We start from the raw sequence: 24,178 nt of genomic DNA on the forward strand, positions 1-24,178 counted from the left end.
ATGGCCGATGAAACGATAGAACATTTATTACTGCCGTGCACAAGGACTATTGAAATTTGGGAGAAAATGGAAGGTACTGGGTTTAAATGCGGTCGTAACAGCAAAAGTATTATGTATGGAGTGTTTAATGAGAATTTGACTGAGAATGTAAAGGACTTTTGTTGGATGATTGTTTGTGATAAATTCGAAGATTTGGAAAACACGACGTAAGATGATTATTGAACAATGTATAATACCTGCAGAAATAGTGTTTAAACAGATTGTGTGTGAGTTACAAAGGTTGAAGACGATTGATATGAGAGGAAAAAAGAAATTTCCCTGGACTCTTTTGGATATATAAATGGATAATGTATACCTAATTTACAGATGTAAATTGTATTGTTAATTAGTAATCTATAGCGTGAAGGTAGTCTGGGTCCTCCGGTGGATATTGTTTGTGAGGTTTCTGTGGTGGAGTGTTTGCGTTGAATTGAATTTTCTTAATAATGGAAAGGGAGAAATAAACGGCACAGAAATCTGCTTAGGCTGTACAATATTTCTATGCAAAATGGAATTGGTCCTCGTTTTCCTTTCCATTTTTAAATTGACCGTATTAAAAAAAAATTCCATTCAATACAAACACCATCTAATGCTTCACTTTTCTTTTCCGTGTCCACTCAGTACGTCTATGGAAGAAATCGCACGTTAAAATAAACTCCGATTACACACTTGGCCGTATTAATTCGCTCGTAACCATTTCGAGAGTGTAAAGAAAACCGCTCTTTGGAAGAGAAAAGTGGGTGGCTCTTAAAAGAGCCTTTTGGGGATACCAAGACATGAAAACATGCACGTTTACTTCTTCTTGGGGGCAGCTTTTTTCGCCTTTGCAGCCTTTGGTTTGGCAGTCTTGGGCTTGGCGGTCTTTGCCTTCTTGGGGCTCTTGGCTGCCTTCTTCGGGGTGGCCGGCTTCTTTGCTTTCTTGGGGCTCTTGGTGGCTTTCGCGGCGGCAGCAGGCTTCTTCGCCTTCTTGGGCGACTTCTTTGCAGCGGCGGAGGCGGGCTTCTTTGCCGCTACCTTCTTGGGCTTTTTAGCCGCGGCAGGTTTCTTGGCGGGCGCTTTTTTCGCCTTAGGCGCGGCTTTCTTAGCGGGCTTTTTCTTGGCTTCGTCTTGCTTCTTGTTGAGCTTAAAAGAGCCAGAGGCACCGGTTCCTTTGGTCTGCACCAGAGTTTCCTTTGTCACCAAGCTTTTGATAGCAAGCTTGACGCGAGAGTTGTTCTTTTCCACGTCGTAACCACCCGCAGCCAAAGCTTTCTTCAGAGCGGCGAGAGAGACCCCGTTCCGTTCTTTGGAAGCAGAAACAGCTTTGACGATAAGCTCACCGACGCTGGGTCCCGCTTTCTTGGGTCTAGCGGCAGCTTTCTTCTTAGGCGCCTTGGCCGGCGCAGCGGCGGCTGGGGCTGGAGCTACTTCTGCCATCGTCGTGTTAACTACGAGAAATAGACGCGCGCAAACAGTACTCTACGTCGCACACACTGCTCTGTTGAGTTGAACCTCCCTCCCAGCGAGGGGCCGGCCTTAAAAGCCGCATGAGGACGGTGTAGACTCAACCCGCCCAGCACTCAGCGTCTGTGCTTCCGTGAGCTGCTCGCACTTGTGTTTTCTCATGACAAATCCGGGCCTAAATATACATGCTAAAACAATTTGTAAGTCGTCAAACAACGCGTTTCGCAAGAAAGGGCTCTGTGGTTCACTTGCGTGCCAGAAAAGCCCGTGCAGCCCGATCTTGTTTTGCACAGCTGCCATAAAACGGTACTGCGCGACTGCCGCTCCAAATAAGACATGGTGTATTTCTAGGCATGTGGGGCGTGAAAATGTGAGAAATGAAGGCATACATCTAGCAAGTCCCAATGTGCGCGTTGAGGGAGAGCCTGAGCAAAAGCATGGAGGTGCTAAGAGTGCGGCAGTGGTGTGTGTACTAGTTGAAAAAGGCCTTATGTACGTGCGAGTAAAACACAGGTGCAGGAGAGAGTGGCTGAGAGTGTACTTCCCGCAGCCAAGTGTCTTAGTCAAAGTAAAGCCACCAAAACCTGGCGCTCCTTGTCAGGTAGCTGGCCTCTAATTGGGCTGGAATCACGTGCTCCCCATTAGGGGAGGCAACCACGTGAGAACTCACGTCATTGCTGGGAGCCCAAGTTCTAACACTAAAGTAAATTACCCTGACCTCATCAGAACCCTCATTTGAATAACCCCAAGTTCCATCTAACCCAAAAGTGAATTAACCTTCCTCATCAGAACCCTCATTTGAATAACCACAAATTCACTCTAACCCTAAAGTGAATTACCCTGACCTCATCAGAACCCTCATTTGAATAACCCCAAACTCACCTTAAGAGATGTTTAGCATTTGCCCACTCCTTGTACTGCATACAGATCACAGCTATTCTTTACAGGCAATTCCTACAAGTTTCATAGCAGTTGATTCATTCCATTCTGAATGGTCTAGGGCTACGTGACCCCTTTGCCCCACAGGTCATTCGCAAGATGCATCTATAATGTCCCATGCAAGAGACGGAGAAGTCTTGGAAGACCTAGCATGTGAATGCGCACATATATATGCATGTGTGAGACAGACAGAGAGAGAGAAGTTGGAGTTGTGCAAGATATGTGTATTCTGGGAGTGCGATTACTGAGCCACAGGACTGTGACTCATAGAATCACATCATATTTAAAAAAATAAATAAATAAACTAATTATAATAATTTTGTTGATCTGACCCACTAAACAAACCTTATGCATGTTCTTTTGAACATTTTCTGGATCATGTCATCGATAAGGTGTTGACCTAAAATGAAAAATCACAAGGCAAGTTTATCTATTGGCATTCAAAGTGCACAAAGCAATAAAGAAGGTATTGACAGGGCATCACAAAAACTAACTTTGTCTCTTCTTGTCATTAGGGTTCTGAAGAAGTTAAGGATTGCATCCCATCATATATTGCACTAAAGAAGTAAGTTATTCCTTCTCAGCAGATGACTAGGCTTCTTCTACTACAAACAAGGCAAAACAAGTGAAAATAATATTAAAAGCTACTAATGAAATGTAACAACAAGAAATAATGCCATAATGTGAGCAATGAAGATTACAACAATCGTTGCCAAGGTGACTTGACATGCTTGTAGGCTACATCAGAACCAAACATACATACATAAATACATACATATATACACACACACACACACACACAAATATATATAACACAAGTGTCTTTGTGTAGTCATATAAAGTGATCAAATACATTAAAAAAAAAAAATGCAACTAAATGATGCCCAGTAAAACATTCCAATACTGATTGGGATGCTCTGCTAGTTGGAGCTTTGCTCCCATCTTGTGGCCAAACTATAAAACCAGCCACAAAATGAGTTGACTTATTTCTGTGTTCAAGAGACCTGAAGGGACAGTTGCATTTGGAATCAAGAACTGTTAACCATTTATTATTAGATTTGTGGTACAGCTTAAAGCTTGTGCACCGTGTCATAATGATAGTCCTGTTTTCAACAGTGGTTGCCATGGTGATTTGAAGGCTTGTTCAAAAGTGATAGCTTAGAACCATGTGTCAGTAATATTAGACTATTTATTCAGGGGTTTGAAAAATTGTACATTCTTATTGTACTTGTTCTTCCAGTGCTATTGTTATTCGTCGTATTTATTGTTACGACCCTGTCTAGGCGATGAGGTCGCAACAGCATTTTGAAAAGACTGGTAGCAGGATGGTAGGTGGAATAATTAGTCACAAGACTAAACTGGTAGATGAGGTGAAATGTGTATTTAAATGGTGAACAAAGACACACACATCTACCTACAAACACTGAATTACTTCAGGAGTTGCCAAAATAAACAAAACCCACACTACCAGAAGAAACACCACAACTAAATACACTTTACAGGACAAAAATAAAATACAATCCTACACTAACTCCCTGACAATAAACAGACAATAACCCCAAACCAACAGGCACCACTCCCTACAATCAGTAACTATACATAAACATACACAAAAACCGTTCAACTATCACAGCGATCACAATCATAAACAAAACATAGGGAATACTAACATACAGACAAGGAAAGCACAGCAAAGATTTCAAACTCTCAATTCATATAGCAAAACACTAACACAAAAAGGAGCTTGGGCAAGCCAATGGCTTCTTGCAGCAGGGTCCTTATATAAGCCACAGCAATCCCAGCAATCACTCAATGAGGGGCGGGGCTAGCAACGAGGTGCACAGACAGCCCCAAATGCAGAACTGGATCAGGAGCACACTGTAGCACTCCAGGAGTGTAACACCCAACTTACGTGTGAGAACTGGGGGAAACACGACTCCAGCATACCTTAAATTCTCAACAATGCGTCAGCATCACATTCGCTACACCTTTTTCATGAACCATCTTGAGAGGATTGAGAGGACAATCATTGACCATCGTACGAGTCGCTGGTTACACATCTTGTTCAAAAACACCAAAGGATTATGGTCAGTATAATCAGTGATTAGATCTGAACTACCATCAAGATACACTTCAAAGTGTTGCAGAGCAAAAAGGAGTGCAAGGGCTTCTTTCTCAATGGTACTATAAGCTAACTGATGTTTGGAGTCCATACAAGAGAAGTGTTTTTGCATGAAAGTGAAGTCAAAGGTAAGACAACATCTGAAAAGTTTTTACAAAAGCAACGATAGTAGCCAGCCATCCCCAAAAACCGACGTAGGTCCCGTTTTGTCCGAGGAACTGGAAAAGCTTTGATGGCTTCTACCTTAGCATCCAAGGGACGCACCTGTCCACGTCCCACTGTTTTCCAAGGTAGCGAACCACGCTTGTCCTCAAATTCACACTTTTCCAAATTTAACACTAATGAAGCATCTCGCAATTTAGAGATTACGGTCTCCAGTGTCTTCAAATGCTGTTCCCATGTATCTGAATATACAACAAGGTCATCGAGATAAGCTTCACAATTCAATACACCTTTCATAAACGCAATCCAAAAGGCATAAATGTATTGCAGAAAGGTGTCCGGGGTAGCAAAAGCAGAGATCTCTGATGCATGATCAGTAAGAGGGACCTGCCAATAACCTTTAAGTAAATCTAATTTGCTGACAAACTTTGCAGAACCTACTGCAAAGCACTCCAGGAGTGTAACATTATTTCTCTCATCCCTTTGCAAGCTTTTCTTTCAGGAAATGCAAATGCTGAGCTACATCAAAACACACACACACACACACACACACACACACACACACACACACACACACACACACACACACACACACACACACACACACACACACACACACACACACACACACACACACACACAGTCCATCGCATAATCAAGCAGAAGTCCGATTTGGCTAAGAATATATTGTGAGGGTAGAGAAGGAAATTATTAATAAAAAGATTTGAGCTGTCTTCTGAAAGAACAAAATAGAATTGCAGTTATACAGTGGCATGCAAAAGAAAAGCTTGGGCACCCCTGGTCAAAATATATGTTACTGTGAACAGTTAATGCAGATGATGTAACAACTCAAAAAGAGTTAGATGGGATGTGCGAACATTTTGACTTGTACAAACGTGTATCCGAGGCATCTTTGAATCATTCCAAGACTGAGGCGGTTTGGATTGGGGAACAAGGAGGAAGGAGTGCTCTATGTATCAGTATGCATGAGGAAATTAAAATCATTGGAATTTATATCGGTAACGGAAATTTAGTTGAGAGCAACTGGCAGAGGAAGCTACAGGAAATCACAGAGGAATCAAAGAGAATTATACACTGGGGTGTGAGCTACAAATCGAAGATCAAACTAATTAAGACATTCGTTTTATCAAAACTATTGTTTCTGTCCATCGTTTTTCCTCCAGCGGAACAAAATAGTGACCGAACTGAATAAAATATATATTAGAACAATGTGGGGTAATAACAGAGAAGCTACAAAAAGGGAATGTGTATATAAGAATAAAGAAAATGGAGGCTTTAATTAAAAATAAGTTTTTGTAGACATGTCAATACAAGCACTGGTAGGAAAGCTAAATGAATTGGTGAAATCTCAGACTGGGAAAAGAAGAAAGGAAAGAAAAGGAAGAATGTACCATACTATATATGTTTGTGCAGTCTCTTGTAATTTCAAAGCTAAACTACTGCATCTCACTACTTGCTGGTCTTCCTATAAAAGCCATCAGACCTCTATAGCTTACCCAAAATGCAGCAGCACAATTGGTCTTCGATCTTCCACAGTTCACACGTCTCTCCATTGCTGTGCTCCCTTCAATGGCTTCCAGTAGCTGCACGCATCAGATTTAAAACTTTGGCTGCAAAGGCAAAAATTGACCAGACCCTCCATATATGATGTCAGTGGTTAAAGCCCGATCTGTACCTCGAGTACTTTAAACCTCAAGTATGGCTCAACTTGAAATTCCATGCTTCAAGTCTTATGAAAGATAAACATTGAGACTATTCTCTGTCCTGGCTACTAGCTGGTGGAACAAACTTCCACTTGCTGTCTGGACAGTAGAGTCCCTTGCAGTCTTCAAATGCAGACTGAAGGCACATATATTTGTGGATTATTTAAATGACCACTGACCCTGCTCCTATGTTGACTAACTAAAACTATAATAGTACTATTGTAGAGCATTGTTTATTGCACTGATGTTGACTTCTCCTATGTTGACTAACTCTAGTACTTATTCATTATTGCATTGATTGTTGTCTGAGATAGAGCTTATGTATTTTGTACTTCTAGGCATCAACATTGACCCCTGTATTTCAACAGTATTCTAATTCAATGGTATCTTGGACTTTAACCTACTCTACTGGCTAGGATGTATTCTACGAATAAATTACAAAGCAGTTTTGTAAGTCACTTTAGATAAGAGTGTCTGCCATAAATGTAAATGTAAATGTTATAATCTGTTCTCTCTTTCTGCTGAGGTACACCTACTCCTGATGTTATGTTGTTACTGAGCCTCAACTCGTCTCAGCTACCATGGCTCCTCCCACCACCCCCTGATGCCACCCTGCTGTAGCCCACCACACTTCCACCCCCCCAAACTACTTCTCTGTTGCCCTTGACAGACGTTCGCATACAAGATGGGTTTCAGACACACACCATCGAAAGTAGACTAGGACTTCAGAAACACCAAAAATAATAGACATTCATTACTTAATTCTCTATTTTTTATTTTATTTTTTTTCTTCACTTTCACTACTTGGGTCAAGAACCTGAAGTGGGACAGTAACATCAGCTCCATCATCAATAAAACCCAGCAGAGGATGTACTTTCTGCATCAGCTGAAGAAGTTCAACCTGCCCCAGGAGCCAATTGTCCAGTTCTACACTGTCATCATAGAATCTGTCATCACTACATTCATTACAGTGTGTGGCAGCTCAGCTACCATGCATGACATCCACAGACTGCAGTGCATTATCAGGTCTAAAGAGAAGACCATTGGTGTTAAGCTGCCCACACTGCTAGGTTCTGCTCACTTCCAGAATCAGTAGGTGTGTGGAGAAAATCACAGCAGACCCATCTCGCCTCAGTCATCACCTGTTCCAGTGCCTTCCCTCAAGCCGGCGCTTTAGTCAAATAAGGATCAAGACAACCCAGCTACAGAGAAGATATTTTCCAATATGCCATCACTCATGAACAGTTGATGCATATAAACTCTCCATAACATGCAGAATCTCACACCTAAACATTTCATCTTGATCATGTACTTCACCTTTATCTGCTCTTTTCTGCCCTATACCTTTTACCTGCCAATCTACTTATTTATTGTACTTCATCTTTCTATGACATGTAAGGTTCCAAGTATGACTGTGTGTGTGTGTGTGTGTGTGTGTGTGTGTGTGAGTGTGTGAGTGTGGTGGAAATGTCTTTTGTTGTATTATGTACATGCAGCTGTGCATGGTGAGATACTGTAACCAAGAACAAATTCTTTGTATGCGTGGAAATAAAGCTTGATTCTGATTCTGCACTTTATTCTTTATATTATTACTATTGCAGTGTCCGTTGTCGGCCAGAGGAGATGATCTTGGTTCATCTCAAGGTTTCTTCCTCATGCTCTAGGGAGTTTTTGCTACTGCCACCCTTGGCTTGCTCACTGGGGCTTGGACTCAGACATGTGTAAAGCTGCTTTATGACAACAGCTGTTGTAAAAGCACTATACCCATAAATTTGACTTTGACAAAAGTATTAAACAAAGGCTTGGTATGCACAATGAAAGTGTCATCGCTACTTCACAATGATACTGAGGTTCCGGTAGTCTTAAATAGCGTGGTGCTGATGAGGAGGTGTGTGTGATCAGTAGCTATGGTGATTGTTAGAATTCCAGAGATGGGGCCCTCTGGTGGCCAGCTGCATGTATTAGAGCTTCAACCCTGACTAACATTAAAGGGTCTCAGTGATGAGATATTAGAGAATGATAATCAGCTGGATCAGTATTGTGATGGCTTGTAGGTAAAAAATTGTTTTTTAGTCGACAAGTACAGGACTAGAGGCTGTGGCTCCACCTACCAGATGGCACCTTGGTAACCAAACCCTGTGCTGGGTGTCTGCAGTCTTTTGTGATTTTATGTCCCTTCCTCAGGCATGCTGACTGATAGATGTCCTGTAAATGATCTGTGTGTGGCAATGTCTTTAAAGAATGAGCCCTGATATGCCATAGTGATTACTTCTTTACAGGTCTTTAGGACGAGGTTAAAGAGTATACATACTCATTAGTTAAATGGTTTCATATGATTTGTTTAACAAATATGGAACAAATATCAGTATGCCTTTCTTTTATAGAGTCAGGTATTTATTTATTTATTTATTTATTTATGTAAAAGCTGAACTATGTGTGTAATTGGCGACCTCAGTGAAAATATGCAATTGCATGAAATATACAGAAGACAATTTTGCAACGTGGCTCGGGGGCCTTCATTTCTCTGAGCTGATTTATCTAATCATGGAGCGCGTGTTAAAGGAGTACTCAAAAACTCTATCTCTTTTTGTGACAAGAATGCATATTACATATAACATTGTTTACACAATGACGGACAGACATTAACACTGGAAGTGATCTGAGAAAGAGAATATAATTGTGACAAAGTAAGCAACACAAGGCATTGTAGGATTTTAGGACACAGTAGTTACAGTACAGATCAAGATGTAAGGTGGATGTAGTAGTGGTGTTTATATTATCTACCATAAAAACATAACAAAATGGCAAATGCTTGCTGTATTATGAGCTGCCTTTCTCCCTCTTGCCGTGAGGTCTCCCTTTCTGGCAGCCCCTGGCCTGCCTGGTACTGGGTGGGCGCCGGGCACTGCCGTGATCTATGTTTGTGTTTGTGTACACGGCGCCCCGAGATTCGTGTTCTCTAGAAGGACACGTGGGGAGCCGCGCCCTTTGGGAGGGGGTTCTGTCATGGAATGCACACCTCCCGCAAGTCACGTGGTTTGGCCCGCCACGTGCAGTGGGAGGATCTGTGTTTGTGCCCACGCCTGCACACACTTGCACCTCATCTTGTCTAAATGTATATAAACCCTTGTCAAAGTGTGCAGTGTGTTGATCATTGTTGAAGTAGCGTGTTGTTTGGATTTAAATGTAACAGTCGGAAACTATGTTTGTCTAGATCAAGTTGTGTGTGTCTATGTTTATTGTTTGTATTATACATAAGTGCCACTTTCATCTTTATGTTTTATGTAAATAAATGTTTGTCTAAGTTGAGGGAGTCTGTGCGTCCTGCTCCACGCCCTTCGGCATTCGGGCCACACGTTACAATAGGAAGCCACTGGGGAAGCTGAATAAACTATTCATATTTCAAGATATTTAACTAAATCTGTAGAGCATCTGTTTCTTTGTTCTGCAATGTTATACTAATATTTTAAAAACATTTTACTGCATGTGTTCACTTTCATTTGCACCCAATTTTAAACATGTGTACATACCAGTATTATTGAGTTACCAAGAGCTGAAGTGATCAAAAACCTTTTGGTTTCTGAGCCTGTTCTATGGGTTTCAGTATTCCCGGTATGGTATAGTCAAAACCTTTGTGGTTGGGGGGACTCTTCTGACTTTCAGCATTCCTAGTAAGCTATAGTCACACCCTGTTTGAGCAAAGTTGATTACAATATGTTGTCAGCTTGCTTGGCTGGTTAGGTAACCCTTTGGGCAGGGGCAGGCCTAGGATTTGACCCTTAGTGTGGAACAACCCCACAAAATAATTTCGGCCAGGCAGTGAATTAAACAGGCAACAGTGGGATGCCCAGGCTCTGGCTATTGGGCTTTAGCCCTTGGTCTTTTCTAATATAAAATTCACATTATTAGGTAAACAAATGTTACAGTGGAGAGCAAGTGGGAGCATTACATAAAGGCACAAAACATCATTTTGGATCCATTTGAGCTCATCTAATACAGAAGAAAGTGTCAAAAAAACAAAAAGCATGTTATATTTGAGGGGGTTACATTTTTTTTTAAATGCTGGACATTCATTTTCAGTCAAGCTCTACATTTCCTGATTAACCAGTGTCTTGACAAATGAAGAGAACAATTTTGAGCATATACATGAAATTACTCAGGAGCTATGTAAAAGATGTAAAATAAATAAATAAATAAATAAAATAAAATAAAATAAAAAGTTTCAGTTTAAAATACAAAAGGAATGCGTCATCTTAAACTTTATGCCTTTTGGGGAGCATTTCATCTTCAACTTGCTTAACAGTTGACAGTAACATGCATTTTCACCAGATGTGCTCAAACCTTTGCATGCCACTGTAGATACTGTTATACGATATGATATGATATCTGTTAAAAGGGCCTGGTGTATGGTACAGCAAACAAATGAACTATGGGGTTCCAAATGGGTAACTTCAGGAGTTCAGGGGGAAAAAAAAAAGACCATAATGAGATTATGGAAATAAATGCATGAAAAGCATGCTTTGATCTCACATATTAAGTGCTTGTTGAACATGAATAAAATAAATACATACAGAAATAAATGCAAGTCTCCTATAACTAACCACGAGTAAGCTTACAATAAGAAGAAGAAGAAAAAGAAGAATCATTATGAAAGGCAAGTCAATTTCTATAAATATTTTATGTGTCTTCAGAGCATTTTTTAGTTATTGTTTTAGGGCTTTTCTTTTTATGATGAAAGACAATTATTGTGTTTATTTCAACAGCAGATACAAAAGCAAACAAAGCTTTATGAGAGTGGCTGTCAGCTAAGCCTAGAAATTATTTCTGAGAAGGACATACCCATTCCATAGGTTTATTATTATTGTTGGTGTTGTTTTTTTGTTGTTGTTGTTTCTCCCAAGAGAAACTGGCTAATTGTTCTGCATTATACATTTATATTCTGACAGCATTCTGATTAAAACTAGGTGCCCTTAATGATTGAATATTATGGAATGTTTCCATTTTGGCCACAAGATGGAAGCAGACGATCATCTATTTTATCACCTCCCATGGCGATTGGTCTACTAGACGGTTTTACTTGTATTTTTAGTCACGTTTTAGCTTTAGAAATACATCAATTTAAATGGAAAATGTGGAGCTCCATCAGGAACATGGCACTTGTAGAATAATAATAATAATAATAATAATAATAATAATAAGTTTCATTTATATAGAAACTGTCACAGACTCAAGGTCGCTTTACTATGACAAAGATGCAGAAAAAATACATTAAAACAATCAACACATTAATTAACAAATAAGAATAAGAAGAGAAGTTATGAGAAATGTTGAGATGAGAGGTATGTTTTAAGTAGTCTAAAGCATAGCCTAAAAAAGTTGTAGAAATGTACAGAAAGAAGTTTAAATGCATTATATTGAAAGGAAACAGTAGTCATGAATATTTTGGCCAAAACAGTTATATATTTTTATATGTTTTACTATTAAGAATTCAACGACAAAATACTAGTGCTCTCACATTTTTGAACCATTACCGCTATCCATAAGGCATGTAAACAACAACAATAAAGAGAAGTAAAATAATAGATAAAACATGAACATGAAATAATACATAAAACAAAAGCATGAAGAACATAAATCAACAATAATACATTATAAAATTAACAATGAATATCAGTTTACATTACATATATGGAATTAAAAATGTACCTTTGAATGGAATCAGTCTGTATCCACTGTTACTTCAGGTCCAGTGTTGTAGAGGTATGAAAGACATTTCATTCACTTCTCCTAGACCTTTCTTATGGCCACAGTTTGGACAAAAATGTTTGTTTCACCTTGAGGGATTTTCTCTTCACCTGACGATGATGCACCATGCTCTGGGTTGAATTCTTCCTCATCTCCTTCAGACACCTCCTCCTCTTCTAAATCATTGTTCTCGTGTTCACTTCTGAACATCTGGAAAAATGCACATCTACAAGCTGTTTGGCATTGAGATGTGTACCCATGGATTCTGCAAAAAAAGAGAACTGGGGGTATTGTCATATGCAGCACCTTTAAAGTTTCTGGCTGCATTCACCATTAACAAACAATGCTTGCAGAAAATGTTGCTTTTGTGTGAAATTGTTCTTCTATTGTTTGTAAACTTTGATAATGTGTGAGGTCATAAAGGGAAGATACTGCATATTCAAAAGAGCATTTTAATTTTGTTTGAGTTCAGTCAGTAGCATACACTCACCATTATTATGTGTGTATGTTTGCGTGCACGCACAGCTTGTTTAAATGTCAGGTCAAAAATGAGCCACCACTAAATAAATAGTTCTCCGCAACTTGAAAGCTAACGACTTTCACAGAAAACAAAACAAATCTTTTAAAAAATAAAACATTGTTTTTGTTCATTTTTTCCATGAAAGTTGTGTTACCACCAAGACACAAAGGTTAATAGAGAACAGGTCTGAAAACCACGTCCGTGTCTAGAATTGTTTAGTTAATAGCACCAGTACATATTTATTTCATTCGAAGAAATGACACTGACATCTCTGAAAGACTTGTATCATTTCATTTCTCAGTGATACATTTTGATGACGTGAACGTCATACTCCCGCTGGAGCACCGCTAACCCAGACGACCTTACTACAAAGTTTCTTGTCGACTCACAATACAACGCTCCTTACCGTTGCCATAGTTTCTCAGCTATAGAATTAACCCTCATAGCAAACTTAAGGTTACCCGTAATCTAGAAGCACATGTCAGATACACGTTATAATAACGACGTATCGGTGAGAAGCGTTGCCAAGGCGACTTGCTCATTTTGCAGCGAAACAATTTAGGTGGCTCTTAAAAGAGCCTTTGGGTATTTTGGGATATTACGCCGAGCGAGCAGTTTAAGCACGCTCTCCGCGAATGCGGCGGGCCAACTGGATGTCCTTGGGCATGATGGTGACTCTCTTGGCGTGGATAGCGCACAAGTTAGTATCCTCGAACAGGCCGACCAGATATGCCTCGCTAGCCTCCTGCAAGGCCATGACGGCAGAGCTCTGGAAACGGAGATCGGTCTTGAAATCCTGAGCAATTTCTCTCACCAGACGCTGGAAGGGCAGCTTGCGGATCAGCAACTCGGTCGACTTCTGATAACGACGAATCTCCCTCAGAGCTACGGTACCAGGCCTGTAACGATGAGGCTTCTTCACGCCGCCAGTGGCTGGGGCGCTCTTACGAGCGGCCTTGGTGGCAAGCTGCTTCCTCGGGGCTTTACCACCGGTGGACTTACGGGCGGTCTGCTTTGTTCTTGCCATAGCGACGCAATTCTACTCTTAACTGACGAAGAAAGAGAATAAGACAACCACGACGACATCCTTTTTAAGCCATAACGCCGACCTGCGCTCATTGGGCGTCTTCAGTAAGCATGCCGTCCATTGGACAAATAAAGCTACGTCACATCAAGTCAATTGGCCCGTGTTCCACTACGCGCACATTTCAAAAAAGCAAGCCAGTACGCCTACTTTTGAGGCGGGCTCACGGCAACACATTTTTTAGCCGTGCTCTTTATGTGCCTGCAGTGTACATTGTTGAACGTAGTCCCGGTTATTTATTTTTTTTTTTTACATGTTTGTAGCACCAACAGCATCTTATATATATATATATATATAAATATATATATACACACACACACACACATACACAGCACTTCTACAAGTACGTATATAAATGTACGAGTACTAGCTTGCTTTCATCAGATGCTATTGGGCGGGTAAAAATGGGGAAGGTGTACGTTTGCTCAGACGTGGCGTGGTAATGGACAGCGGTGCCCGTTAGTCATTTAGTGCCCTCGAGAAAAATGCAAGGTAGAACAGACAGTAACATTAAAAAGTTGCACTTCCTCAGGCAGTGTGGGTGGCTCTTAAAAGAGCCTTTGGGATCTGCAGACAACGGAGCAGAGGTGAATTTACTTGGTCTTGACCGCCTTCTCGGTTTTCTTGGGCAGCAGAACAGCCTGAATGTTGGGCAGCACGCCACCTTGAGCAATAGTCACTCCTCCTAATAGCTTGTTCAACTCCTCGTCGTTACGCACGGCGAGCTGCAGATGACGAGGAATGATACGGGTCTTCTTGTTGTCACGGGCGGCGTTGCCTGCCAACTCGAGAATTTCAGCAGTCAGATACTCCAGCACAGCAGCCAAATAGACCGGAGCACCGGCACCAACGCGCTCGGCATAATTACCTTTGCGCAAAAGCCTGTGCACACGGCCCACAGGAAACTGCAGGCCAGCGCGAGAGGAGCGAGTCTTGGCCTTAGCCCTAGCCTTACCGCCGGTCTTCCCTCTTCCACTCATTATGGGTACAACAGCGTCTTGGGAGCAAAGCTGAAATAATCGCCTATCACCTACGAGCGCTTCAGATATGGCAAAATCAACAGCTCTCCTATTGGCTAAGGAGGACAGGACGAATAACCAATCGCGAAGCACTCGTCCACTTCCAAAGCCGGCCTCCCTTTCCTTGCCCTGCAACTCTCCCTCCCACACGGAATCACTTCCAGTTCTTGTCATTCTTCTTCATATGGATTTCAGTTTGGAGCAAATAGTCTAAATACTTCCAAGTTATTTGTATTATTATTATTATTATTATTATTATTATTATTATTATGTCTTTTCATGATACGTACATGTATGATAAAGACAGGAGAGAATGTTCGAGGTACGGCATGGCTTATATCTTTTGGAAGATTGCCTGTACGATGTATTGTCAAATAGAGTTGTTTTGTTACAACTAAGGAATGTCCGATGTATAATTGCATGGCCGATGAAACGATAGAACATTTATTACTGCCGTGCACAAGGACTATTGAAATTTGGGAGAAAATGGAAGGTATTGGGTTTAAATGCGGTCGTAACAGCAAAAGTATTATGTATGGAGTGTTTAATGAGAATTTGACTGAGAATGTAAAGGACTTTTGTTGGATGATTGTTTGTGATAAATTCGAAGATTTGGAAAACACGACGTAAGATGATTATTGAACAATGTATAATACCTGCAGAAATAGTGTTTAAACAGATTGTGTGTGAGTTACAAAGGTTGAAGACGATTGATATGAGAGGAAAAAAGAAATTTCCCTGGACTCTTTTGGATATATAAATGGATAATGTATACCTAATTTACAGATGTAAATTGTATTGTTAATTAGTAATCTATAGCGTGAAGGTAGTCTGGGTCCTCCGGTGGATATTGTTTGTGAGGTTTCTGTGGTGGAGTGTTTGCGTTGAATTGAATTTTCTTAATAATGGAAAGGGAGAAATAAACGGCACAGAAATCTGCTTAGGCTGTACAATATTTCTATGCAAAATGGAATTGGTCCTCGTTTTCCTTTCCATTTTTAAATTGACCGTATTAAAAAAAAATTCCATTCAATACAAACACCATCTAATGCTTCACTTTTCTTTTCCGTGTCCACTCAGTACGTCTATGGAAGAAATCGCACGTTAAAATAAACTCCGATTACACACTTGGCCGTATTAATTCGCTCGTAACCATTTCGAGAGTGTAAAGAAAACCGCTCTTTGGAAGAGAAAAGTGGGTGGCTCTTAAAAGAGCCTTTTGGGGATACCAAGACATGAAAACATGCACGTTTACTTCTTCTTGGGGGCAGCTTTTTTCGCCTTTGCAGCCTTTGGTTTGGCAGTCTTGGGCTTGGCGGTCTTTGCCTTCTTGGGGCTCTTGGCTGCCTTCTTCGGGGTGGCCGGCTTCTTTGCTTTCTTGGGGCTCTTGGTGGCTTTCGCGGCGGCAGCAGGCTTCTTCGCCTTCTTGGGCGACTTCTTTGCAGCGGCGGAGGCGGGCTTCTTTGCCGCTACCTTCTTGGGCTTTTTAGCCGCGGCAGGTTTCTTGGCGGGCGCTTTTTTCGCCTTAGGCGCGGCTTTCTTAGCGGGCTTTTTCTTGGCTTCGTCTTGCTTCTTGTTGAGCTTAAAAGAGCCAGAGGCACCGGTTCCTTTGGTCTGCACCAGAGTTTCCTTTGTCACCAAGCTTTTGATAGCAAGCTTGACGCGAGAGTTGTTCTTTTCCACGTCGTAACCACCCGCAGCCAAAGCTTTCTTCAGAGCGGCGAGAGAGACCCCGTTCCGTTCTTTGGAAGCAGAAACAGCTTTGACGATAAGCTCACCGACGCTGGGTCCCGCTTTCTTGGGTCTAGCGGCAGCTTTCTTCTTAGGCGCCTTGGCCGGCGCAGCGGCGGCTGGGGCTGGAGCTACTTCTGCCATCGTCGTGTTAACTACGAGAAATAGACGCGCGCAAACAGTACTCTACGTCGCACACACTGCTCTGTTGAGTTGAACCTCCCTCCTAGCGAGGGGCCGGCCTTAAAAGCCGCATGAGGACGGTGTAGACTCAACCCGCCCAGCACTCAGCGTCTGTGCTTCCGTGAGCTGCTCGCACTTGTGTTTTCTCATGACAAATCCGGGCCTAAATATACATGCTAAAACAATTTGTAAGTCGTCAAACAACGCGTTTCGCAAGAAAGGGCTCTGTGGTTCACTTGCGTGCCAGAAAAGCCCGTGCAGCCCGATCTTGTTTTGCACAGCTGCCATAAAACGGTACTGCGCGACTGCCGCTCCAAATAAGACATGGTGTATTTCTAGGCATGTGGGGCGTGAAAATGTGAGAAATGAAGGCATACATCTAGCAAGTCCCAATGTGCGCGTTGAGGGAGAGCCTGAGCAAAAGCATGGAGGTGCTAAGAGTGCGGCAGTGGTGTGTGTACTAGTTGAAAAAGGCCTTATGTACGTGCGAGTAAAACACAGGTGCAGGAGAGAGTGGCTGAGAGTGTACTTCCCGCAGCCAAGTGTCTTAGTCAAAGTAAAGCCACCAAAACCTGGCGCTCCTTGTCAGGTAGCTGGCCTCTAATTGGGCTGGAATCACGTGCTCCCCATTAGGGGAGGCAACCACGTGAGAACTCACGTCATTGCTGGGAGCCCAAGTTCTAACACTAAAGTAAATTACCCTGACCTCATCAGAACCCTCATTTGAATAACCCCAAGTTCCATCTAACCCAAAAGTGAATTAACCTTCCTCATCAGAACCCTCATTTGAATAACCACAAATTCACTCTAACCCTAAAGTGAATTACCCTGACCTCATCAGAACCCTCATTTGAATAACCCCAAACTCACCTTAAGAGATGTTTAGCATTTGCCCACTCCTTGTACTGCATACAGATCACAGCTATTCTTTACAGGCAATTCCTACAAGTTTCATAGCAGTTGATTCATTCCATTCTGAATGGTCTAGGGCTACGTGACCCCTTTGCCCCACAGGTCATTCGCAAGATGCATCTATAATGTCCCATGCAAGAGACGGAGAAGTCTTGGAAGACCTAGCATGTGAATGCGCACATATATATGCATGTGTGAGACAGACAGAGAGAGAGAAGTTGGAGTTGTGCAAGATATGTGTATTCTGGGAGTGCGATTACTGAGCCACAGGACTGTGACTCATAGAATCACATCATATTTAAAAAAATAAATAAATAAACTAATTATAATAATTTTGTTGATCTGACCCACTAAACAAACCTTATGCATGTTCTTTTGAACATTTTCTGGATCATGTCATCGATAAGGTGTTGACCTAAAATGAAAAATCACAAGGCAAGTTTATCTATTGGCATTCAAAGTGCACAAAGCAATAAAGAAGGTATTGACAGGGCATCACAAAAACTAACTTTGTCTCTTCTTGTCATTAGGGTTCTGAAGAAGTTAAGGATTGCATCCCATCATATATTGCACTAAAGAAGTAAGTTATTCCTTCTCAGCAGATGACTAGGCTTCTTCTACTACAAACAAGGCAAAACAAGTGAAAATAATATTAAAAGCTACTAATGAAATGTAACAACAAGAAATAATGCCATAATGTGAGCAATGAAGATTACAACAATCGTTGCCAAGGTGACTTGACATGCTTGTAGGCTACATCAGAACCAAACATACATACATAAATACATACATATATACACACACACACACACACACAAATATATATAACACAAGTGTCTTTGTGTAGTCATATAAAGTGATCAAATACATTAAAAAAAAAAAATGCAACTAAATGATGCCCAGTAAAACATTCCAATACTGATTGGGATGCTCTGCTAGTTGGAGCTTTGCTCCCATCTTGTGGCCAAACTATAAAACCAGCCACAAAATGAGTTGACTTATTTCTGTGTTCAAGAGACCTGAAGGGACAGTTGCATTTGGAATCAAGAACTGTTAACCATTTATTATTAGATTTGTGGTACAGCTTAAAGCTTGTGCACCGTGTCATAATGATAGTCCTGTTTTCAACAGTGGTTGCCATGGTGATTTGAAGGCTTGTTCAAAAGTGATAGCTTAGAACCATGTGTCAGTAATATTAGACTATTTATTCAGGGGTTTGAAAAATTGTACATTCTTATTGTACTTGTTCTTCCAGTGCTATTGTTATTCGTCGTATTTATTGTTACGACCCTGTCTAGGCGATGAGGTCGCAACAGCATTTTGAAAAGACTGGTAGCAGGATGGTAGGTGGAATAATTAGTCACAAGACTAAACTGGTAGATGAGGTGAAATGTGTATTTAAATGGTGAACAAAGACACACACATCTACCTACAAACACTGAATTACTTCAGGAGTTGCCAAAATAAACAAAACCCACACTACCAGAAGAAACACCACAACTAAATACACTTTACAGGACAAAAATAAAATACAATCCTACACTAACTCCCTGACAATAAACAGACAATAACCCCAAACCAACAGGCACCACTCCCTACAATCAGTAACTATACATAAACATACACAAAAACCGTTCAACTATCACAGCGATCACAATCATAAACAAAACATAGGGAATACTAACATACAGACAAGGAAAGCACAGCAAAGATTTCAAACTCTCAATTCATATAGCAAAACACTAACACAAAAAGGAGCTTGGGCAAGCCAATGGCTTCTTGCAGCAGGGTCCTTATATAAGCCACAGCAATCCCAGCAATCACTCAATGAGGGGCGGGGCTAGCAACGAGGTGCACAGACAGCCCCAAATGCAGAACTGGATCAGGAGCACACTGTAGCACTCCAGGAGTGTAACACCCAACTTACGTGTGAGAACTGGGGGAAACACGACTCCAGCATACCTTAAATTCTCAACAATGCGTCAGCATCACATTCGCTACACCTTTTTCATGAACCATCTTGAGAGGATTGAGAGGACAATCATTGACCATCGTACGAGTCGCTGGTTACACATCTTGTTCAAAAACACCAAAGGATTATGGTCAGTATAATCAGTGATTAGATCTGAACTACCATCAAGATACACTTCAAAGTGTTGCAGAGCAAAAAGGAGTGCAAGGGCTTCTTTCTCAATGGTACTATAAGCTAACTGATGTTTGGAGTCCATACAAGAGAAGTGTTTTTGCATGAAAGTGAAGTCAAAGGTAAGACAACATCTGAAAAGTTTTTACAAAAGCAACGATAGTAGCCAGCCATCCCCAAAAACCGACGTAGGTCCCGTTTTGTCCGAGGAACTGGAAAAGCTTTGATGGCTTCTACCTTAGCATCCAAGGGACGCACCTGTCCACGTCCCACTGTTTTCCAAGGTAGCGAACCACGCTTGTCCTCAAATTCACACTTTTCCAAATTTAACACTAATGAAGCATCTCGCAATTTAGAGATTACGGTCTCCAGTGTCTTCAAATGCTGTTCCCATGTATCTGAATATACAACAAGGTCATCGAGATAAGCTTCACAATTCAATACACCTTTCATAAACGCAATCCAAAAGGCATAAATGTATTGCAGAAAGGTGTCCGGGGTAGCAAAAGCAGAGATCTCTGATGCATGATCAGTAAGAGGGACCTGCCAATAACCTTTAAGTAAATCTAATTTGCTGACAAACTTTGCAGAACCTACTGCAAAGCACTCCAGGAGTGTAACATTATTTCTCTCATCCCTTTGCAAGCTTTTCTTTCAGGAAATGCAAATGCTGAGCTACATCAAAACACACACACACACACACACACACACACACACACACACACACACACACACACACACACACACACACACACACACACACACACACACACACACACACACACACACACAGTCCATCGCATAATCAAGCAGAAGTCCGATTTGGCTAAGAATATATTGTGAGGGTAGAGAAGGAAATTATTAATAAAAAGATTTGAGCTGTCTTCTGAAAGAACAAAATAGAATTGCAGTTATACAGTGGCATGCAAAAGAAAAGCTTGGGCACCCCTGGTCAAAATATATGTTACTGTGAACAGTTAATGCAGATGATGTAACAACTCAAAAAGAGTTAGATGGGATGTGCGAACATTTTGACTTGTACAAACGTGTATCCGAGGCATCTTTGAATCATTCCAAGACTGAGGCGGTTTGGATTGGGGAACAAGGAGGAAGGAGTGCTCTATGTATCAGTATGCATGAGGAAATTAAAATCATTGGAATTTATATCGGTAACGGAAATTTAGTTGAGAGCAACTGGCAGAGGAAGCTACAGGAAATCACAGAGGAATCAAAGAGAATTATACACTGGGGTGTGAGCTACAAATCGAAGATCAAACTAATTAAGACATTCGTTTTATCAAAACTATTGTTTCTGTCCATCGTTTTTCCTCCAGCGGAACAAAATAGTGACCGAACTGAATAAAATATATATTAGAACAATGTGGGGTAATAACAGAGAAGCTACAAAAAGGGAATGTGTATATAAGAATAAAGAAAATGGAGGCTTTAATTAAAAATAAGTTTTTGTAGACATGTCAATACAAGCACTGGTAGGAAAGCTAAATGAATTGGTGAAATCTCAGACTGGGAAAAGAAGAAAGGAAAGAAAAGGAAGAATGTACCATACTATAAACTTTTGTGCTCAGATTTTGTTGATAAATGTAAAAGTTGGAAGATCGATTGGAGAACGCAATCGAATAAAACTATTTATAAAAGTATAGCAGATCATAAGTACAGAGGGCAGATACAGTCTGGGGATTGCGATGAAAGGGAGAATAAAAATCTGTTGAATTTGCTATCAGGAGAACATGTTTCAGAGAAAATAAAGGCTAGGATGTGGCTTGCTGAAGTGGCTAGGCTACCAACGATGTCTGTGGTTAAACGGAGTTGCTTTGTGAAGACGGCCGAATGTCCAATGCTTAATTGTAAAGGGAAAGAAACAATAGGGAAGAAACAAAGGAAGAAACAATAGGGAAGAAACAATTTAATCACAAAAACATAATATATCGTGCTTATAATGTGAACATACATTGTAAAAAGATCATTTTGTTTTAGATAGGTATACCTGCACAATTGTGAAGCAAATTGGGTCTACAAGAGCTAAAATGACTATGGAAAATATTTTTTTGTCTAGTGAACAAGTAGTGAAACAATGTATAGTAATTTTTTTAAAAAAGAGAGACAAAAGGATGACGAGGTGAAATGTGGGAAATTTTAAAAAAAGTTTGTACTATGGATATGTGTGAAGTGTAAACATTTTGGAGAATTTCATGTAAGATGCTTATCTGTGACTTGGCCCATATGTAATCTTACTTTACTTTTCGTATGAAAATTATGAGAACTGACAGATAAAATTATTATAAAGTATAGATTCTCTCTTATGAAATATTGCTTTATAATGCCATTCGTATATAATGTTTTCATTGCTTGTTTTTGTGATATGAAAACGTAATAAAATCATTTAAAAACACAAGTGTCTGTCAAATCAGCCCAGTTTTAGTCAAAGGAAGCCCCCAAACCTGGCACTCTCACTTGAGCTGGCGCTCCTCGACAGGTGGCCGTCCTCTTATTTGTCTGGCATCAGGTGCACCTCATCAGGGGAGGCAACCACGTGAGCACTGTCAGGTGTCTGAGCTCACATCACTGCTGGGGGTAATGATGTTCCAACACTAACGTGAATTGCCCTCATCAGAACCCTCATTTGAATAACCCCAAGTTCACGCTAACCCTAATGTGCCTTACCCTGATGTCATCAGAACCCTCATCTGAATAACCCCCAAGTTCACTCTAAACCTAAAGTGATTTACCCTGAACCCATCAGACCCCTCATTTGAATAACCCCAAATTCACGCTAACCCTAATGGGCATTACCCTGATGTCATCAGAACCCTCATCTGAATAACCCCAAAGTACACTCTAAACCTAATGGGCATTACCCTGATGTCATCAGAACCCTCATCTGAATAACCCCAAAGTACACTCTAAACCTAATGGGCATTACCCTGATGTCATCAGAACCCTTATTTGAGTAAACCCAAGTTCACTCCTACCCTAGAGTGAATAACCATAACTTCATCAGAACCCTACATTGGATTACCCCAAGTTGTTTTTCATCATAATGGGAAATAACTTGACCTCTTCATAACCCTGAATTCTGCATTAGCCTAATCTCTTTCCTAGCTTTACCCTCTTACAAACCCCAATAACATTTCCAGTACCACACTTCCATGGTATGGCACATGTGTAACCTACTTCCAAATAGAATATCACTACAAGGCCTATCTGGACAGTTTTCTCCTAACTTACTTCTTTAGCGCAATATATGATGGGATGCAATCCTTAACCCTTCTCAGCAAATGACTAGGCTTCATCTACTGCAAACAAGGCAAAACAAGTGAAAAGAATATTAATAGCTACTAATAAAATGTAACAACAGGAAATGTCAATGTGGGCAATGAAGATTAAAGATTACAACAACAGTTGTCATGGTGACTTCACATACTTGTAGGTTACATCAGAGCCAATAATATATATACACAAAGATACTTGTCCTAAAGTGACAAAATACATATAAAAAACAAAAAAACAAAAACAACCAAAAAAAGGTTTCATACAAGACTGTGACCCAGCTCTGGGGAGTAGAAACGGGTTTCCAAATCCCAATCTCAAGCACTTCAAGTTTCATTTAAATTACAAGATACATGCGGCCGAATAAAGCACACGAAAATAATTTAATAAAACGCGCGGGAAAGGGGAAGACGGACGACGTCAAAGCGCACAAAGGGAAGAAAGACGACGGCACAGCGCACAAAAACACAAGCGCTACTTCAGCTACTACTCCTTTCCTTTTCTCGTTTTACGGTACATGCACACCCACACGATGGAAAATGTCTTTGGTGAAAACGTGGGTGGCTCTTAAAAGAGCCTTTGGGGTAGTCAAGTCGCACTATGACGCTTTACTTGGAACTGGTGTACTTGGTGACGGCCTTTGTACCCTCAGATACGGCGTGTTTAGCCAGCTCACCGGGAAGCAGCAGGCGCACGGCAGTCTGGATCTCTCTGGAGGTGATGGTGGAACGCTTGTTGTAGTGAGCGAGACGAGAAGCCTCACCAGCGATGCGCTCGAAGATATCATTCACAAAGGAATTCATGATCCCCATAGCCTTAGAAGAGATACCGGTGTCGGGGTGGACCTGCTTCAAGACTTTGTACACGTAGATCGCATAACTCTCCTTCCTGGTCTTTCTGCGCTTCTTGCCTCCTTTACCAGTCGTCTTGGTCACCGCTTTCTTAGATCCCTTCTTCGGGGCGGACTTCGCTGGTTCGGGCATGACGTTCGTCGTTGAATAAACCACAACGGAATGAGAAACGGCGCGTGCACACCCAGTTTATTTAGACTCTGGTATTCTAATTAGAACATACCCTCGCCTCCTCGGTCATGACAAGCCATCATTGGCTAGAAAACAACCCCT

The 24,178-nt window shown here is 41.1% G+C and overlaps 6 protein-coding genes across 6 annotated transcripts in view; 1 reads left to right on the forward strand and 5 right to left on the reverse strand.

The window, feature by feature from the left end:
• LOC113568371 (histone H2B 1/2) overlaps nt 1–24,178 on the forward strand; it is a 70,764-nt gene that overhangs the window by 29,279 nt on the left and 17,307 nt on the right. The gene's annotated exons all lie outside the window — the stretch shown is intronic.
• On the reverse strand, nt 764–1,455 carry LOC118242677 (histone H1-like). The gene has a single exon (XM_035534785.1). It carries the CDS (start codon nt 1,453–1,455, stop codon nt 832–834), a length of 624 nt encoding a protein of 207 aa, XP_035390678.1. The 3' UTR covers nt 764–831.
• Nucleotides 13,210–13,752, reverse strand: LOC118242684 (histone H3). The gene has a single exon (XM_035534795.1). The coding sequence runs from the start codon at nt 13,719–13,721 to the stop codon at nt 13,311–13,313; it is 411 nt and encodes a 136-aa protein (XP_035390688.1). The 5' UTR covers nt 13,722–13,752; the 3' UTR covers nt 13,210–13,310.
• Nucleotides 14,316–14,767, reverse strand: LOC118242686 (histone H2A). The gene has a single exon (XM_035534797.1). The coding sequence runs from the start codon at nt 14,756–14,758 to the stop codon at nt 14,372–14,374; it is 387 nt and encodes a 128-aa protein (XP_035390690.1). The 5' UTR covers nt 14,759–14,767; the 3' UTR covers nt 14,316–14,371.
• LOC118242678 (histone H1-like) lies at nt 15,981–16,672 on the reverse strand. The gene has a single exon (XM_035534786.1). The coding sequence runs from the start codon at nt 16,670–16,672 to the stop codon at nt 16,049–16,051; it is 624 nt and encodes a 207-aa protein (XP_035390679.1). The 3' UTR covers nt 15,981–16,048.
• On the reverse strand, nt 21,718–24,070 carry LOC118242695 (histone H2B 1/2-like). Its single transcript, XM_035534810.1, has one exon. The coding sequence runs from the start codon at nt 24,035–24,037 to the stop codon at nt 23,663–23,665; it is 375 nt and encodes a 124-aa protein (XP_035390703.1). The 5' UTR covers nt 24,038–24,070; the 3' UTR covers nt 21,718–23,662.

Source organism: Electrophorus electricus, chromosome 16 (assembly GCF_013358815.1).
Source record: "Electrophorus electricus isolate fEleEle1 chromosome 16, fEleEle1.pri, whole genome shotgun sequence".
NCBI lineage: Eukaryota > Metazoa > Chordata > Actinopteri > Gymnotiformes > Gymnotidae > Electrophorus > Electrophorus electricus.

What these genes read in the sequence shown, in the direction of transcription:
- LOC118242695 (XM_035534810.1), bottom strand. Translation starts at nt 24,037, where the DNA reads ATGCCCGAACCAGCGAAGTCCGCCCCGAAGAAGGGATCTAAGAAAGCG.
- LOC118242686 (XM_035534797.1), bottom strand. Translation starts at nt 14,758, where the DNA reads ATGAGTGGAAGAGGGAAGACCGGCGGTAAGGCTAGGGCTAAGGCCAAG.
- LOC118242678 (XM_035534786.1), bottom strand. Translation starts at nt 16,672, where the DNA reads ATGGCAGAAGTAGCTCCAGCCCCAGCCGCCGCTGCGCCGGCCAAGGCG.
- LOC118242677 (XM_035534785.1), bottom strand. Translation starts at nt 1,455, where the DNA reads ATGGCAGAAGTAGCTCCAGCCCCAGCCGCCGCTGCGCCGGCCAAGGCG.
- LOC118242684 (XM_035534795.1), bottom strand. Translation starts at nt 13,721, where the DNA reads ATGGCAAGAACAAAGCAGACCGCCCGTAAGTCCACCGGTGGTAAAGCC.